The sequence below is a fragment of the Nannobrachium achirus genome (assembly GCF_963921795.1).
Source record: "Nannobrachium achirus genome assembly, chromosome: 13".
Classification (NCBI taxonomy): Eukaryota; Metazoa; Chordata; class Actinopteri; order Myctophiformes; family Myctophidae; genus Nannobrachium; species Nannobrachium achirus.
The window spans coordinates 35,786,725-35,803,863 of NC_137833.1; the positions used below are offsets into that span (position 1 = coordinate 35,786,725).

The following is a 17,139-nucleotide window of genomic DNA, read 5'->3' on the forward strand; positions in this document are numbered from 1 at the left end:
CAATTTGCGAGATTTTTGGATAAAATCTCAAGGAGTAATATCCAAAGATGTGTTTTACATAAGTCGGCCCAAAGGTGGCGCTATAAAAGGCTGATGTGAAAAATGCAGGGCAAAGGTTTATCCTTAGCCTCTAGGGAGTGCGCTTACAAAGTTTGAAACTGATCGGTGGAGTTATAGGTAAAATCACAAATGGGCCTGTTATAGCGCCATCATGAGGCTGATTTCAAAAATTTGAAGTGGCATTTCTTCCTCGACCTAGTGGGAACGTGTGTGCGCGATTTCGTGATAATTGCACTTTGCGTTTGGGATTTGAGGCATTTTGATCAAAACGACTCAATCCTACAAACTTTGGAAGCCAATCTTAGCCAATCAGGATGGAATATGAAAAATCGGACAAATCCATATCGATCACATGACTGTCGAGATACTGCCTACCGATTTGTAGGATTTTTGGACAAAATCTGTAAGAGTAGTGCACAGAAATGTGTCTTGCGAACATCGGCCACTAGGTGGCGCTAGAAAAGGCCCATTTGAAAAATTTAGGGCAGAGATTCTAGATTGGCATCCAGGGAATGTGTGTGCTCACTTTGGCAGCGACCGGGCCAACGGCGACTGAGATTAGCTGCACACAAACTGCGAGGACACACGGACGCACACACGGACGGACGGACGCACGCACGCACGGACACACGGACGGACGAAGGGGAAAACATACTCTCCCCCATGCCTTCGGCTGGTGGAGACAATTATGATGATATCCAGCTACCACTGGTTTTAAACCAAATGGTGCCAAACAATAAACCTTACAATTGAGGAAATTCTGATACATATAGATAGTTAGGGAAAGTTAGCCGAGTTTTTGACCAATCTGGGAACTAAATGCTTACCAATAGCTTTCTTCACAAATGTGTTCATAAAGGTGTGTACTATCACCTCTGAACTTTTTCAAACCCAACTCCCTTGGGAAACTTTGTGGAGAGCCAATCAAAGTTGGGGTCTCATTGACTTTACTATACAGTAAAATAATACAACAAATAAATCTGTTTTAAGCATGCAAGTGGTCAAACTAGGGTTTTTTTCATGATTCTGAATCCAATGCAAGCATTTGTCTTGCTCGAAAAAACATTCCTTGGGCTAAAAACAGCCCACACAAAAATGTGAAAAGTGATGACTCATCACTAAACCATAGTTTTGTGGGGGCAGTTTTTTGCTCAAGGAATGTTTTCGAGATCTAGATGTCGATAGTCAAAACCATCACAGTCGTTTACAAACAGGTTTGTCTATTGGGGGAGGAGGCGACGGACAGCGGCAAACCATGCGGCAACAGCCTGGTGTGTGAGAGCAATTTTGCCCACATGTGTTGTTGCTTTTTGCGTTTCTGTTGTTCACACGGGGACGCAAGGGGAGGGAAGAGTCAGCTTTTCCACCCAACTCTGCGTTTCAAGATTGTTCCGTTTTTAACCCCCGAAAATGCCGTTGTCGTCTGAACGGAAGGCCTATCTGACTTTTCCTTTTGCGGAATTCTCGTCGCAAAAACGCAGTGTGAACGGCGCCAAGTCATCATGGGGAGTTGTTTTATTATGTGTTTAGTCTCTCTCTCTCTCTCTCCCTCTCCCTCTCCCTCTCCCTCCCCCCTCTCTCCCTCTCTCCCTCTCTCCCTCTCTCCCTCTCTCTCTCTCTCTCTCTGCATATGCATATCCTCCTGAATCACATTCATGAATGAGAGACAGCAGTATGGTTTGAATATAATAAACATTGTAATGGTTGATTTGTCATAACACCGCCACATCAGAAAGATAGATCTTTATTAGATTGCATTGCACACATTGCTGCACATTTTAATGAAGCACTTTGAGTGGCCAACCAAATGATGTATATCATCATGAACAAGTCAACATTCAGCCACATAATTCATAACTGACCTCAGTCACACATTACTCTTACACACAAACCATCCATTCCTTAGTGATTTGACAAGGCTGTCAAGTGTCAATTCCACTTTCCACTTCCGCAAAAGTACAGACAATTGGAAATACTCAAGTAAAGTAAATATATGTCAAAATTGTACTTAAAGGAGTAGTTCACCACTTTTCAACCTGTCTTCATATAATAGGTCCTCACTAATGTTCATAATAAAATAGCACAATTTTTTTCTATTCAGTCTGGGTCTCACAGGAGAGCTGTCAAATCCTTCCTACCGGTGACATCATCGTTTGAATCGTTTGTTTATTATCACGAGAACAATGGCTTCCACTTTAACATTGCAACTTTTTCAGGAATAGAAAGCCTGCAGTTTCTATTAGCTTGCATTTCCCATTGATGATGTCACCGGTAGGAAGGATTTGACCCACCCACAGCTCTCCTATGAGACCCAAACTGAGTAGATTTTTTTTTTAAATATTTTATCATGAACATTAGTGAGGACCTATTATATGAAGATAGGTTGAAAAGTGGTGGAGTGCCCCTTTAAGTACAGTGCTTGAGTACATGTTCTTAGTTACTTCACACGGCTGTCATATCATGCAAAGGCCCTAATGACACTCCAAAATGTCAGCTCTGTTGCTGTAAACTTTGCCCTCACAACTAGGGTTGGACACGGTAACCGCCGTACCGCCGTACCGCGGTAAACCGAGGTCTACCGTGGTGTCAGTGTGCTTACCGCGGTAAAAAAAGACAAAAAAAAAGTCTATTTTTTATTGGAAAACCAGCGAGTTTTAAAACAGGGGAGAAGCGAGGACCGCATGCGCTCCATGCCGCTCTGCTCTGGGCCGTGTACCACAGTTTGGAAGCCACATACGTCACTCTCACTCTCAGAGACACAGACAGTCAGACCTACACAGGGGAGCCTGCGTAGAGGAGTACAGAGCAGCGTAAACTTTCTTTGTAATCCACACGACACAAGGATGTTAATACATACCTTGTGTTGTGGCATATCTTTTTTTATTCATACGGATTACTGGCGGAGCGCGGGCCGCGTGGACTAAAAGCGAAAATGAAACTGTTTTACTTTTTCCACTCCGTCGCACGTTGTGCCCGGCGGCGCGTCGGAGATTTTATAACCTTTTCTGTCAAGTCTTGTAACTAAACCTGTATATAGCAGCACTCAATCACTGCGATTTGAGAGTTGAGACGTGACGTGACGTGAGTTTACAGAATCACTGTACACGATCTGACTACCCGTCCTCTTCTGGTTTGTTCACACAGCTGTTTGTGTCTGAAAAGCTAAGTAGCTAGCCTACGTTACTATGGTAACCCGACAGTGCAGATCTAAAAGCTCAGAACGCGTCGCGGATGTGATGTGTTGTGAGCTTGTAGATCTGCTCCTTTCAAAGCCATACCCGCTGTGCTGTACGGAGAAGTATAACTCGGGCAGTCAGGCTGTGGAGACTAGAGAGGCGACTTTTGGGAAGATGATTTCAATATTTTGGCTTATCGCCGAACCTTAATTAATAGATACGGGGGTGCGGTAATTACCGCAGTACCGGCGGTAAATGGGAAGACGGTAATCGCGGTAACAAAATGTCGATACCGCCCCAGGCCTACTCACAACCAAATCAAACCTTATCACATGCAATAACACTACTGTGTGGAAACAGCACTCTAAATGATACATGTTTTTGCATGATTTATATTTGCATCAGAAAAGCCGGAACAGGCATGACATCTATACTATAATTTTGCGAATGTCTGAGTGAGTGAGTGAGTGAGTGAGTGAGTGAGTGTCTGTCTGTCACAGCGTTTCTCCTCGGTGGCTGGAGCAATTGATCTGAAATCGCATCACCATAAGCATATGAACACACCTGACATAACTGTGAAGCCCGTTTGTCACTTTCACAAATCGTATGCTGTATATTAGCATTTTTATGGTGTATCTACTATCTATTCTGCATCTAGCATGAGGCACATCTATTCTGCATCTAGCTTGAGGCAAAATGTTTAACCAGCTCTGTGTGTGTGTGTGTGTGTGCAGGCAGGCGGGTGTGTGTGCAGGCGGGTGGGCGGGCGGGCTGGGGGGGGGGGGGGGGGGGGGGGGGGGGACAGTATCTCTGTAGCCATTAAACGAAACAGGTTTCTTACATTGATGCTCCTACATCATGCAAGCACCAGTTAAAGTTACTTTCCATCCCTCATATACTGTGTGCACAGTGCACATCCCATAACCCACACACTGCACATCATTTTGGAGCTCATATCTTTGAACGGGTAAGGGCTAGTACAGTAAAAGTGACACCATAAAGGTCAACACAGCCTGGAGATGCAGTTGCTTCTTCCAGTAAGGTATGAAAATCAACTTGCAGATACCTCAAACTTGCTTAACACATCTGGTGCCAACCCCGGGTTTCCCGAGTTTGAAAAGGTACTAGTGCTGTGCCAACCCCGAGTTTCCCGAGTTTGGGCCGTTTTTGAAAAAAAAAAAAAAAACATTATTTTTTTTTCAAATTTTTTTTTTGGACCTCTAGAAATGTATTAGGCATGATCGCGATCGCGAAATTTTATGTTTAACCCCCATAACAACCCATTCTTTCAAACATGGCAGCCATGTTTGTTTACATCTGAAGAAAACATAATGGCTGATAAATCATGAATGCCTGAACGGATTTCCAAGCGGATTTTTTTATTTGAAAGCTGTGAACAGTGTGAACACACGTGGTGCATCATCTAGGCACTTTTTACACAATTGCGCAATTACATGGAAGTCTATGGTAACCATGGCAACGTGGGACATTGAAGAGAAAAAATCATAGCAACATAAGTGTTAAGATGGCTATTTGCGTGGTTATTTTTAAACCCAGTTTGTTTCAAGCACATTGACAAGAAGATTCTCACTTAAAATAGTGGACAAAACATACATTTGTTCAAAAACTGCACAGTGAACTTTAGCCAACGATCATTCAGATAAGTCTGTTAACAGGAAAATGTCTACGTTTATTTACAATATACAGTATAGCCAAAGCTGTTAATAGACAATGACAACATGAATTAATGCCAGCATGGTCCTTTAAAGGAGAATTTTGGCCTAGAAGGAAATCTTACCTTTAGAAGTTGTTTTCATCTCCCCAAAAAGTAGTCCAGGTGCTTTTATCGCTTAACAGGCAATCTTTTCTATTCAACTGATTATATCAGTGGTTCTCAACCTTTTCAGGCCTCGGCCCCCAAAATAATCATATTTTAACTGGGGACCGCCCACCCTGACGAACACTAAGAGTTGAGGTATTACATTTTGTATATCAAGGTTCTATTGTGAAAATAGCCGATCTACATGCTCACAACGCCTCGCAACTCGAGGCGCTGTGAGGCGAGCATGTAAATCGGCTATTTTCACAATATCTGCCTCTAATATTTGACAATTTGGCTAATGTTTAATTTGTCATTTTAGAGGTAATAAAAAGTCCTTAAATGTTCCCTTTAGAAATGTGTAGATACCCTCTATACACTTACACTTTATGTTGGTTTGTTTACTGTTGAGATAAAGTTAATCATCTGGGGACCCCCCAAAATAATTTTGGGGATAACAGGTTGAGAACCACTGGATTATATGGTTAATCGCTTATTTCTCGTACTGTGCATAATGCCACTAGTCGCTACACAGCGTCTATTCCCACCGGGCGCCGCCATTATTGTCATGAAGCCGGGAACTTTGAACTCTCGTTTGTCTTGCGACACGTTTGGGTGCTACTGACCCAGTGCGCACCGAAAGTCTCACGAGAAGTTCACGGCTTCTCGTGACATTCACGACAATAATGGCGGCTCGTTGGGAATAGACACTGTGGCATAATGAACAGCAGAATTGTTTATAGCTAGTTTCTAGCTGTGGTTGTGTAGGGCGAATGGACAAGATTGCCTGTTATGGAACAAAAACACAGGGACCAACTTTTGGGGAAATAATAACAACTTCTAAAGGTAAGATTACATTCTAAGCCCAGAATTCTCCTTTAAGCTGAGGATAGATTGCACAACTTTAAAGACAGATTTAGATTTAGCCTCCCCTTCTTTAGAGCATTTGTGCTTTATTTGATAGTGACAGTGAGAGAGCGAGAGACAAGAAAGGCAGGAGAGAGGGGGCATGACATGCAGCAAGAAGCCTTGGATCGGATTCAAAGTTGGGCCAGCTGTGAGAAGGACTACAGGAGTACAGGTATATCCTAATTGATGTGGTATGCTATGCACTCTTACCAGAGTTTGAATTAGTAATGATCTGGAAGAGTCACAATAGTCCCAAAAGAAGAAATGAGGGAGGAATAAAGGAAGAAAGAAAGAAAGAAATTAAGTGTGGAAATGCTGTCTAGTACTCAAGTCCAGCAGTAGCAAAATTGTTCTGTCATAAATCATAATCTTAATTCAAGAGATTGAAAATGTCATTACAACCCAGCTGGTCGACTGTTCAGAGGCAGACGAGGCTGTTTGAGTGGGAGAAGGGATTCCCTGAGAGCGGCTTACCAGAGACACTTGCAGCAGCCACACCAGCAGAGACAGCAGGTGTTGGGTCGAGGCTGACCAGGGGCCTGTGGGGGGCCCTCGATGTGCGCCGCCTGCCTTTTTCTCATCTCCACGCCGCTCACACTTCGGGGCTGTGCACCACACACACACACACACACACACACACGGTTGATATAAACATACTGTCCTTCAACTGATTGAGAACGCATTTGGGATCTTAATAGCCCCACAGCAGAGGGGATCACCCTTTTCGCGGCATTGCATCCAAAAAGTAAAGGTAGTTCCACGCTCCCAGAGTATGATTTTCCGAACACCGGCACATAAAAGGTTTACGTCGGGGTTGGGAAAACGGTTTAAATCGCTTATTTAGTCAGCCTGTGCCATGTTTTCCCATTCAACCCAGAACTGCCCCTGCGGCAGTTGCCAGTGCTGCTCCCTATTCTGCTACAATGGGAAGGGAGCAGTACTGGCACCTGCCGCCGTGGGCTTTTCCGGGTTGAATCTGAATGAGACTAAATAAGTGATTTAAACAGCAGTGGAAGAAAGTCCTCTGCAACAAGTAGACAAGTTCCTAGGACCTCATCTCGGAGCCAACAACAGACCGCCATTGGAGGGTGAGGTTCTGTATGGGGCTAGGATCTTAATAGATCCTAGTCCTATAGACTTTTTTTCCATTCCATAAAAAATTATGATCAGGTATTATGCTTGAACTAGGAGGAAGATCTTTAAAAAAAAAAAGCATGCAGAAAGTGTTAGAATTATGTTTTATGTGGCCACAACACCCACCAGTTCATTAAGTATGCCTGGTTGTCAGGTGGGTGGTAACCCAGCTGAAGTTAGCCACACCCACAGTGTTGGGTGAATGGTAAATGGGGAGGGGATGATTGTATGATGTCATTAAATCTGTGTTTTTCGACTGGGCCTTTTGATTCAGGGGCTTTCAGCTTTCAGGAAGTAACCAAAAATACACAGGGAAGGCACATTTGCACATTATAACCACTGTCTAACTTCATAGACACATACAAAAAAAAAAGTACAAACTATGGCACCACCTCTTTAAGAAAGAAAGAAAGAAAGAAAGAAAGAAAGAAAGAGAGAAAGAAAGAAAGAAAGAAAGAAAGAAAGAAAGAAAGAAAGAAAGAAAGAAAGAAAGAAAGAAGAATACTACATGATGGAAGATTATTTTGGTCCATTATTACTGGAGCATTTTGTGGATACAAACATTTGTTGTCACAAAATACTGGCTGCAAAATATCCAGAATGTCACTGGGGACTGTTATCATTCAATAAGAAAGACTGGCTGCGATTCTAGCCTTGCTAGTTGTTTTAAGTGACTAATTTGTTATGTTTCGCAGCCAACATTCAGTGATGACAGCCAAGTATGCTTCAGTCGACATTCCAGACAGACCAACAAGCCGACAGAACATCCAACAGAAAAGAGAATACAATACAGTTTGTTAACTAATGAACAAGGAGGAGCCAGAAGGAACCAAAATGTACATGTTCTCCACTTACCCCCTAGCGTCCCTATTCTGGGCATCTCATAATAGGCTAACATTCTGTGAAAATAAGTGAACATTCTGTGTAAATAGCAGATCTATTCAATAAATAATATTAAAAAAAAAAGAAAAAAAATGGCGGATCTATAACTAAGCTCAAAGAGTTGCAACTATATTTGGCAATGACATTTGATGTAGAGGGAAAAAAGGAGTGAGCCAAGGATAGACTGGGTAGCAAAAAACAGCTCTAGTTTGGAGGGAATGCAATAAGCTTTTAATTAAGAGTACAACAAAGGCACTCATACTAACTGTATGCATATTCACTCATAGTCATGAAATAAACAATTTCTATTTTCTACTAAACCTCCATTCCGTTCATTTAACTTTTGGACACAATTTCTATGAGGAATGTTCATCATCATCATCATCATCATCATCATCACAACCTGCAAGACACATCTGTTTTTCCCAAGGAGATTTGGTTTTGGCATTTCGTAGGGTAAAGTGTTTTTTGGGTCTTTTTTGTTTAGGTCTCTAAAGATGCTACTAGCTTGATTTTCACCGCACCGGTGTCACACAACGAAAATGGCATATGATATACAAGCTCACATCATATTTGTTCTGCGACACATTGTGACTTGTGAGCAAGTATACTGTAACTCAGGCTTATGTCTGTGGGTGGGTTGGTCAGTCCAAATTTGATCTCAAATATCATTATTGCCATGATATTTGCTGTGCCCTGGCCCTACAGTACATGCAGAGAATTAACCCTACTGATTCTGGTGACAACATGGATTTTCTAGTGCAGGGCTGGGCAACTTTGATGATGAAGAACTATATATATATAACTATAACTATATTTCCACACTCAGTCCAGAGGGCCACATTGCATAATACTGTCTGGCACAAATCTCTGATCCATGTATTTTTTTCTTCGTAATTAATGTCCTACTCCGCCTCTGGGCAACTGATTTTCCCCCTTCGGATAATGAAAGTATCTATCTGCCACTGTCACACAAAAGTAGCAAAAGTAGCTGATCAACAACTTGTGGGACTGCAATTTTTGAATTCTGAATTATTCTGAATAATCCTGATCCTTTTTTTTTATCCTTTTTATTTCAAATGCATTTAGTTATACTTAAGTAAACTCAATGATAACATAAATACATTGGACATAAATAGGACTGAAGTAATTAATGCGGGTCCGATATTAGCAGTATTCTGATATTAACCTGCGGGCCGCATTAAGTGAAGGTGGGGGCTGCATGCCCATGTATGATCTAGTGCATCCTTTTACAAATATATATGTGGTCTGTCTAACACCCTGCACCCGGAATAGAATAAATAAAAATACAAAAATAAATTGATTTAGGGATGTGACAAATTTATTTATTTTATCTTTTATAGGAAATAAGTATTTTTTTGGGTGAACTACTCCTTTGAGACTCCTATTCTTGATTATTCTGCACGTTCCAATAGCCAGTTTTGGTCAGTTAAAACACTGCCTTAAAAATAAACATAACTTCACAAGTTCACATTATTTTGTGATACACCTGTGATACTGGTGCTTTGTCAAATTGTGAAGGTAATTACTGCTACTACATCAACAGTATTTCTTGAGACCTACACACGTTGACATAACTGTGTTCAAGTTGAAACCAGATGGTGGCCCGGAAGGCTGGTGTAACGGTTCGGGTAAGCGACTAGGCTCAATGTAGCCTGACAGAGCGTTGCGGGTCCCGATCCCGACAGCCTTTGCCGTGTGTCACTCCCCATTCCTGTCAAACTACTGTCCTATCAATCGGGACCCAAAAATGATATCTTAAAAAAAAAAATGCAGACGGTACCTCGTGCACCGTCTGCATTTATCAAATTGTTGAACCGTTGTTTGTTTTTTGCTTTGTGGTGAAATATTTTAGTTTTGAAAATAAATCATGGCTTTAAGAAAATGAAGTAACCGGAAGATTTTAGGCAGTTCCAGAGAGTGTGCTATGTGAACGTTACAGTTGCTCAGATGTGGCCACTGAAGTTGGTTTGAATATAATGCAACAAATTGACGTTTTTTCATGCTGACTTAAGTCCAGAAAAAATAAGGTAGTATTGCTATGGACTTGGTCACAGAGCAGCTCCAGTAGAGCAGTTCATGTACACAATATGCAGAATTATATCAGAATTTATATATAAAGATCTCTACAGTGACAGTATCTACTAGGCTGGGGCCACTCACGCACACGTACGCGCGCTACTGTCCAACAGTCCCACCTCCTGCTATTCATAGTGCACACAGTGCAGACTGAGTTATTCATCTCTTCTAATGTGTACAAAAATCATGAGTTCTGCTAAATCAGATTACAGTATAACTGACTAGTCGCCTTTGACTGTCTGGTGCTATAGTCAAAACTGTAACAGATACCATACAGCGTGCTTCCTCACTTAACTTAGTCCATGGCATGAAACCAGCTATGGTCATCATACAAGATTTCTGTGCCAAAACCAACTGCAGCTTTTGCCTACCTCTTTCTTTGTGAGCACATGGGAGACAGTAATTTTGTAAATATTATGTTCATGGCATAACAGAATAACACATCTATGAATATATTTATATCGTTGTTTTACTGAGGAGGACGTGAAAATCTGACATAACATTTCCCGAAGCATTATGTGACGAGAGCTCACTCTCCCTGCACTGGTAAATTGTTCCGAGCCTTTTGTACGTAATGCGCATTTTGATTAATTTCATGTAGGCTACTGTAGCTGCCCGTGATTTTCCAGTGCAAGCTTCTGACTCCAAATGCACTGGGAAGTCCTCTTCCCACATAAATCCTCTTCACAATAGAGCAATTCCCCTTATCACTGAAGGTCACATGCATTTAAAATTATTAATATGACTGAATGAGCTGGTAGGGAAAATACATAATTAATCAGGCTTTCAGTTATGACCTATAAGGCTTAATTAAACAAAACGCTTACCTGTAAAGTCATGTCTAAAACTGACATCCTCACTGAACTCTAGCAATGCCCCAAAATGACTATACTCCCGAAATGTAAGTGCAAACATGGGCGCCTTGCCCCTGCTATCTTTTTAGCTCAGCTCTACTTTTTCGCAAAGGGTTTACTACTACAGTGATACACGACAGGTTGTGCAGGGGCGACCTGCCTGATATGCAAACGCTGTCGCCTGACCACTTCAGTGGCCATCAGTTATTCAGCAACGGTATAGCAGACCATGGAGGAAAAAAGGTGCCAGTGATGCAAACGACAATGAGGTACAGCTTTGTTCTAGCACCGCAGGAGGAGGTCGCAATGAAAAGACATGCAAATATGGCATGGAAACACAAATAACCTGCACAGCAGAGAGGCACAGAGCGAGAGATGAGACCTGCATGATAGATTAGTAAATCAGTCACCACACGCTAAAAGTTGTTAGGCCCCAACATCGCTTTTTAGCCAGAGCAGTGAGCAGTTCTGAGCACACATTTTTAGTTTTCACTTTCATCGTTTTGATATATCGTTTATTCGTTTAGTTTCCAATGCTCATCCACTGCTCATCCAGCAACCTACGCTGGCTTAGCCATTCATCCATTCATCAGTGGTAATTATTATTACCAGGTGGCTGAGAGCTCATACTCCAATACACTGACATGTCACATTGTGCTCTGTATATGTTTAGGAGCTATTTAATCCATTCACAATTAAACAAAAATATGTATATATTTTTTTTAATTGAGCAGCTCTACAAGCTCACAATGCAATAGGGCCTAAATTGTTAGTCAGATGAATAGTTTTTTTACGTAATTAACAAATAGGTCATGTTAACTAGAGCTACAGGGTTATTTGACATACATTAAAATCTAACTGGAATTATTAATTAAACTAACAGCATTTTCAAGTGGCCTAACTCGAAATTGACATTTCAAATAAATAACAGAGCTGACCTGGTGGAGACATGTGCTCGGAAGAGCACTGCTTCTAGTTTGTTAATATTATTATGTTGCAACAATGTCTGAAGAAGCCACACAAAAACAAGTTTTACTCTTATGTACCTGGTCCTGACTGGACACAATGTACTGTAACAATAAAACCCACCTTGAACTGAGCAACCTCAGTGGTGTCAGCGGGACTCATCCACAGCTGTTTTTTCTTTCCATCACATAGCTGTTCAATCAAATCACCAGCCAGTCTTTCAGTTCTACTGACAAAATCCTTTTTGCCTTCTAACATGATTTCCATCACTTCAGTCATAATTTCTTTAGGAGCTTTCAGAATTCTTAGGAACTTCAAAATAGCTCGAGTCAATAGTTTTGTGTCATAACTCTTCATGGTGTTCGCTGGAGGGAGGTGAATGTATATTTGTCAGCCCACACCTCTTTGAATTGGTGATTTTCACTGTCAACCTTTCTTTTCAATTCAAATTTCAATTTCAATTCAATTCAAATGAGCTTTATTGGCATGAGAAAACATACGTTTACATTGCCAAAGCAAGTCTTTTACTGGACAACTTTGAACATGCCATTTTGGTTGACATTTCGTTCCACATTAAAGGAGTAGTTCACCCCCAAAATGACTTTTTTTCCATTGATTACAGGTAGTCACGCCATGGAGACTAGAGTTCAATAATATTTTTAGTTTCTTGTCGCATTTCTAAGACAAAAATGTGATAACTATAAATTTACCCCCATTCGTTCCGGATGGGGACCCGTTTCGAAACGGGTCCCCATCCGGAATCAATGGGGGTAAATTTACTCGAATCAAATTTTTGTCTCAGGAATGTGACAAAAACCCAAAAATATTATTGAACTCTAGTCTCCATGGCGTTACTAATCAATGGAAAAAAAGTCATTTTGGAGGTGAACTATTCCTTTAAACTTGGCAGCAACACTGTTCAAGGGTCTGCCATGAGAATAGTCTCAACAGGGGCCCGATGTACAACCCTTATGCAAGGCAGGCCCCATGGGCCACACATTGTGGTGCACTGTTGCTCCAATGTGCACCACACCCAGGCCAGCACAACCACTGTTCTGGAAGGGGCGATAGTCACCCCATCACTGCCTCAGCCTGTATTCAGCCTACCGTGAATTACGTCTACATTGCCTGTGTCTACCTTTGCTTCCACTTCTCTAATACCTTCTGCTCCAACCTACATACAACAAAGCATACCGTAAATACAGTAATACAGTATATATGTTCCATCTACCATTACTGGAATAGCCTAGTTTTTTTCCAGAGATAAATACCGGGCTGGGTTGCCTAACCCAGGGAGAGAAAATAATGGAAGTCAGTCATAGCCAATTGGAATGGAATATGAAAAGATCTGCCCCCCCTTGTGGCATCTACAGTATTGTGGACGGTAGCAATAAATCAGGTTAGATCTTCTCCTCAGGCCAAGTCCCTGCAGGTATTGAACTTAAAACGTCTTCAGAAAGCGAAGTGATGGTCATCACATCTCACACACGCATGCACGCCGCACACGTGCGTGCACGCACACACACACACACACACACACACACACACACACACACACACACACACACACACACACACACACACACACACACACACACACACACACACACACACACACACACACACACACACACACACACACACACACACACACACACACACACACACACACACTTGAGGAACTGAGAGCAATATTCAGCATTTTACATAGACCATAAATAGACCATAGGAAACAGAGATATAACATAACCGTTGCATTCACAGAAATAAAAAAGGTTAAATACTGTACAGTATACAGTAACACACATATTGCCAATTTTTAAACACCTGCCTGAATTTAAGTCATCTTTTGGGTTTGATCCGATATACGGTAGACTAATGTCCACTCCATGCAATTGTTAAATACAATCCTACATGGCCATCCTATAAAATAAAGCATGTCCTTTCAATGCAATAACACTAAACACTGTACACTAAAGTAGACATGCATACAGTAATAGATATGCAGTTTCAGATTCTCCATGATCTGAAATTATAGCATCGGCTGGTACTCATTATTTGATGACGCAGTGATGTTACTAGGTTTTCAATGTAATGGGTCCCGGGACCCACAGGTGGTCATTCAAATGGGTCCCAGAAAAGTTTTATGAGTCCTCAATACAATGTTTTCGAGCGCTGTGAGCTTGTAGATCGGCTATTTTCAAAATGTTTGCCTATTTCTTATATTTATTTTACAATTTGGATAATATTTGAACTTAGAACTACTAAAACTACTAAAACATGTGCCCCTAATGAATTTGGGCGCGCAAAATGTCGTCGGACGTCGGTGGAATCAAAACATTGACGTTTCTATCGCCTGTTTAAGACTTTCTACGTGGATTTTATTTGTGTTAACGTAGGGTAAAGTAGGATGCTTTCACCCATGAACAATGGTGGTGTCTGTGGAATTTTAAAATGTTTTTCTTTTACCGCAACCCGGTAAATTATTTTAACATGGACTCCAATGGAGGCGCATCCCCGGGACCCCAGGAACATGACATGAATGAGTCCCTGGGCGACTTGAATGAGTTTTTGATGCGGGATGCGCACGTAATGACATCACTGTGACGTGCACTACTTTAATCAGCGTAAGCATGCTGTAACATGTTCTCCAGTCTACAGGTTTTCCTTCTAAAACTTCAGGTAGAGGTAGACTAATCTTTAGATGCATGAAGACAGTATGCACTAGGCAGCAGCAAGCAGAGTGAAAAAAGGCAGTAGCCTGACTTTGCAGTGTAACAAGAAGTACCAAATGGGCTGTTGTGCAACAACTGATCATGTTCGGAAAGAAATGTAAACTTGTGTGAGTTATTGTGTTGAAAGGACATGTTATTAGGTTTATCTGGCTTTCCTTAATCACATTGTATTTAACAGCTGCACAGAGTGGTGCCTAAAGAAGCACGTTGAGGTTGCAACTGTGAGGTTGGCTGTACAAAAACAAATAAACCTGCCGTGCAACTTACCCATGATGGGTAAGGAGATCCAACAAGGAAAAATATACATATCTTTAATTATAAACATGAAAAGGAAGAGTGATAATTGTTATCCTTTGTGATGGAACTGTATCTAAAAAACAAAAGCCTGTAGAATCAAATGAATTGCTCAACTAGTGTTGAGCTAATATTGAAAATTTGAATGGTTTGGCTTAATTTCTCAGATAATGTAAACGCTTGATGACCAGGAAGTTAACACAGGCAATACTAAGTTTGACTTAGTGTATCCGGTGTTCAGTGTAATGACAGAATGGAGAGGCCAGCATGCAAGACAGGGCGCTATGAAACCGACCTTAATGTGCAATGTGCCAATGTCAGGGCTTTCGCAAGACAAGAACTTCCTTTTTTAACCCATTTAGGCCTGGGCACATTGACTGCTTTAACTATTGAAAAATAGCAGATATACAAGCTCACAGCGCGGCACCGAGTGCCGCACTGCGAGCTTGTAGATCTGCTATTTTTGAAAAAGTCGTGAAAATGTGTGCAAATCTTTGAATATATGTATTTTCAAAGCGAACGTTTGTAACTCAAATTTTGCTTCTGGGTGGTCCCTGGAACTAAATATTTTGAGATGCGGGTCCGTGGCCAAATAAATATCATTTTGGGGGTCCTTCACATGAAAAGGTTTGAGAACCACTGACATAGTAGTCTCTCAAGAACAGACTAACTGAGCTCCAGTCAAGTGAAAAGGACCTTTTCTTTGACGATGGCTGGCCAGATTGCTGACATAGAAACATAGTTTTTTTTTCAAAAATCTTAGAAGGATTCAAAAGACACTTATAGAATCGGGTCAAAATTCAGATTTTCACGATTTTTCAAAAAATAGCAGATCTACAAGCTCGCAGCGCGGCACTCGGTGCCGCGCTGTGAGCTTGTATATCTCCTATTTTTCAATAGTTAAAGCATAGAATATTGCGTCATAATGTGTTCAGGCCTAAATGGGTTAACTCTGCCAAGACACATTTTCTCATGAGGTTTAATTTGAGCTCAATATTAGCGGTCGAACAGTTAATCAAACAAATTGATTTTATCACAATGTATTGATTTTAAGCATATAATTTTCCAAAGTAACGAGAATCGCAGATCTATTAAGCTCAGAACGCTTCTGAGCAACACATTGTGAGCTTGTTAGATTTTCTTGTTTTACTTATTCATATTTTCCCCAGACGCACTTCTCAATTATTCAATCAATCGAAAAACGTATTGATAGAATCATCACTAGGAAAATAATGAACAGCTGCAGGTCACTGATCTGATGTAAAACAACAAGGAATGGATTAGCATAAAATCAAACCTACCATGAGAATTAGTGGATTACTAAAGACAAGTCAGATGGTGCAGTCATGGCCATGAGGTAATACGTTGCAGGTTGATAAACGGCTGCTGGACTGACTGACTGACTGACTGACTGACTAGGTGGCTGTCTGTCCGTCTGATCGTCCGTTTGGCTTGTCTGAGTTGCAGGGCGGCAAGCAGTCAAGATTCTTCTCAGTACAGGAAGAGGGCTTATTGGTTTCACCATCCCTGACCGACTGTCATAGAGAGGGATGGAAGGTATGAGGCCGAACTGCAACTAATTCCTCTCCTTGTTTTTTTTTCCCCCTCTTGGACTGGCTCCTTTGCCTCGCTCACTCTGCCTAGAAGGCTAGGCTTCTGTAGATCTCAGGACGGGACTCAGCAGACATGTCATTTGCAGACTTGAGTGTACAGGATGCAGCAAAAAGCACAGCATCTGAAACACAGAGGCCAGACAAAGACATAGGCTTCATTATTCACTTCCACTGAGCAGCACACATCCACTTAGTGCCTGTGGGCCAATGAGCTGCTCTAGCCTCTCCTCCACAGATATGATCAGGAAAAGATGTGTGTGCATGCGTGTGTGCGCATGCGTGCGTGTGTGTCGGGAGGAGGGCTGCATTAGAATAGACGGGATTATTGTAAAACAAATTAAGAGAAGAAGAAACAAGTTTCCTGGGATTTCCTGGAACTTCTACTGAAGTCTACTGTACAGTAATGAATAGACAAATGAGGTAATCAGGTTTGTAGCGCAGTGTTCCAGCCAAGTCTAGCGTCCGCTATTCTACTCTATCTTGAGGGATGTGGACTGAAAGCGTAACAAAGGCAAACTGATGGTCAGGGTTGGGCGATATGACTTCAAATCAATCAATTCATGATTATTTCAAACTTTTGCCTCGATTACGATTAAT

The 17,139-nt window shown here is 41.5% G+C and overlaps 1 protein-coding gene across 1 annotated transcript in view; it reads right to left on the minus strand.

Annotated features, from left to right (window-relative positions):
* Positions 1–16,297, minus strand: part of rgs17 (regulator of G protein signaling 17) — a gene marked incomplete at its 3' end in the record, with an annotated part of 29,278 nt that extends 12,981 nt beyond the window's left edge. Inside the window, exons 1-2 of the mRNA XM_080740442.1 lie at positions 16,231–16,297; positions 6,439–6,569 (exon numbers count right to left, since the gene is read on the minus strand). Of these exons, the coding sequence (XP_080596568.1) occupies positions 6,439–6,569; positions 16,231–16,233 (134 nt within the window). The 5' untranslated portion in view covers positions 16,234–16,297. The remainder of the gene's footprint in view (positions 1–6,438; positions 6,570–16,230) is intronic.
* Positions 16,298–17,139: the final 842 nt, after the last annotated feature.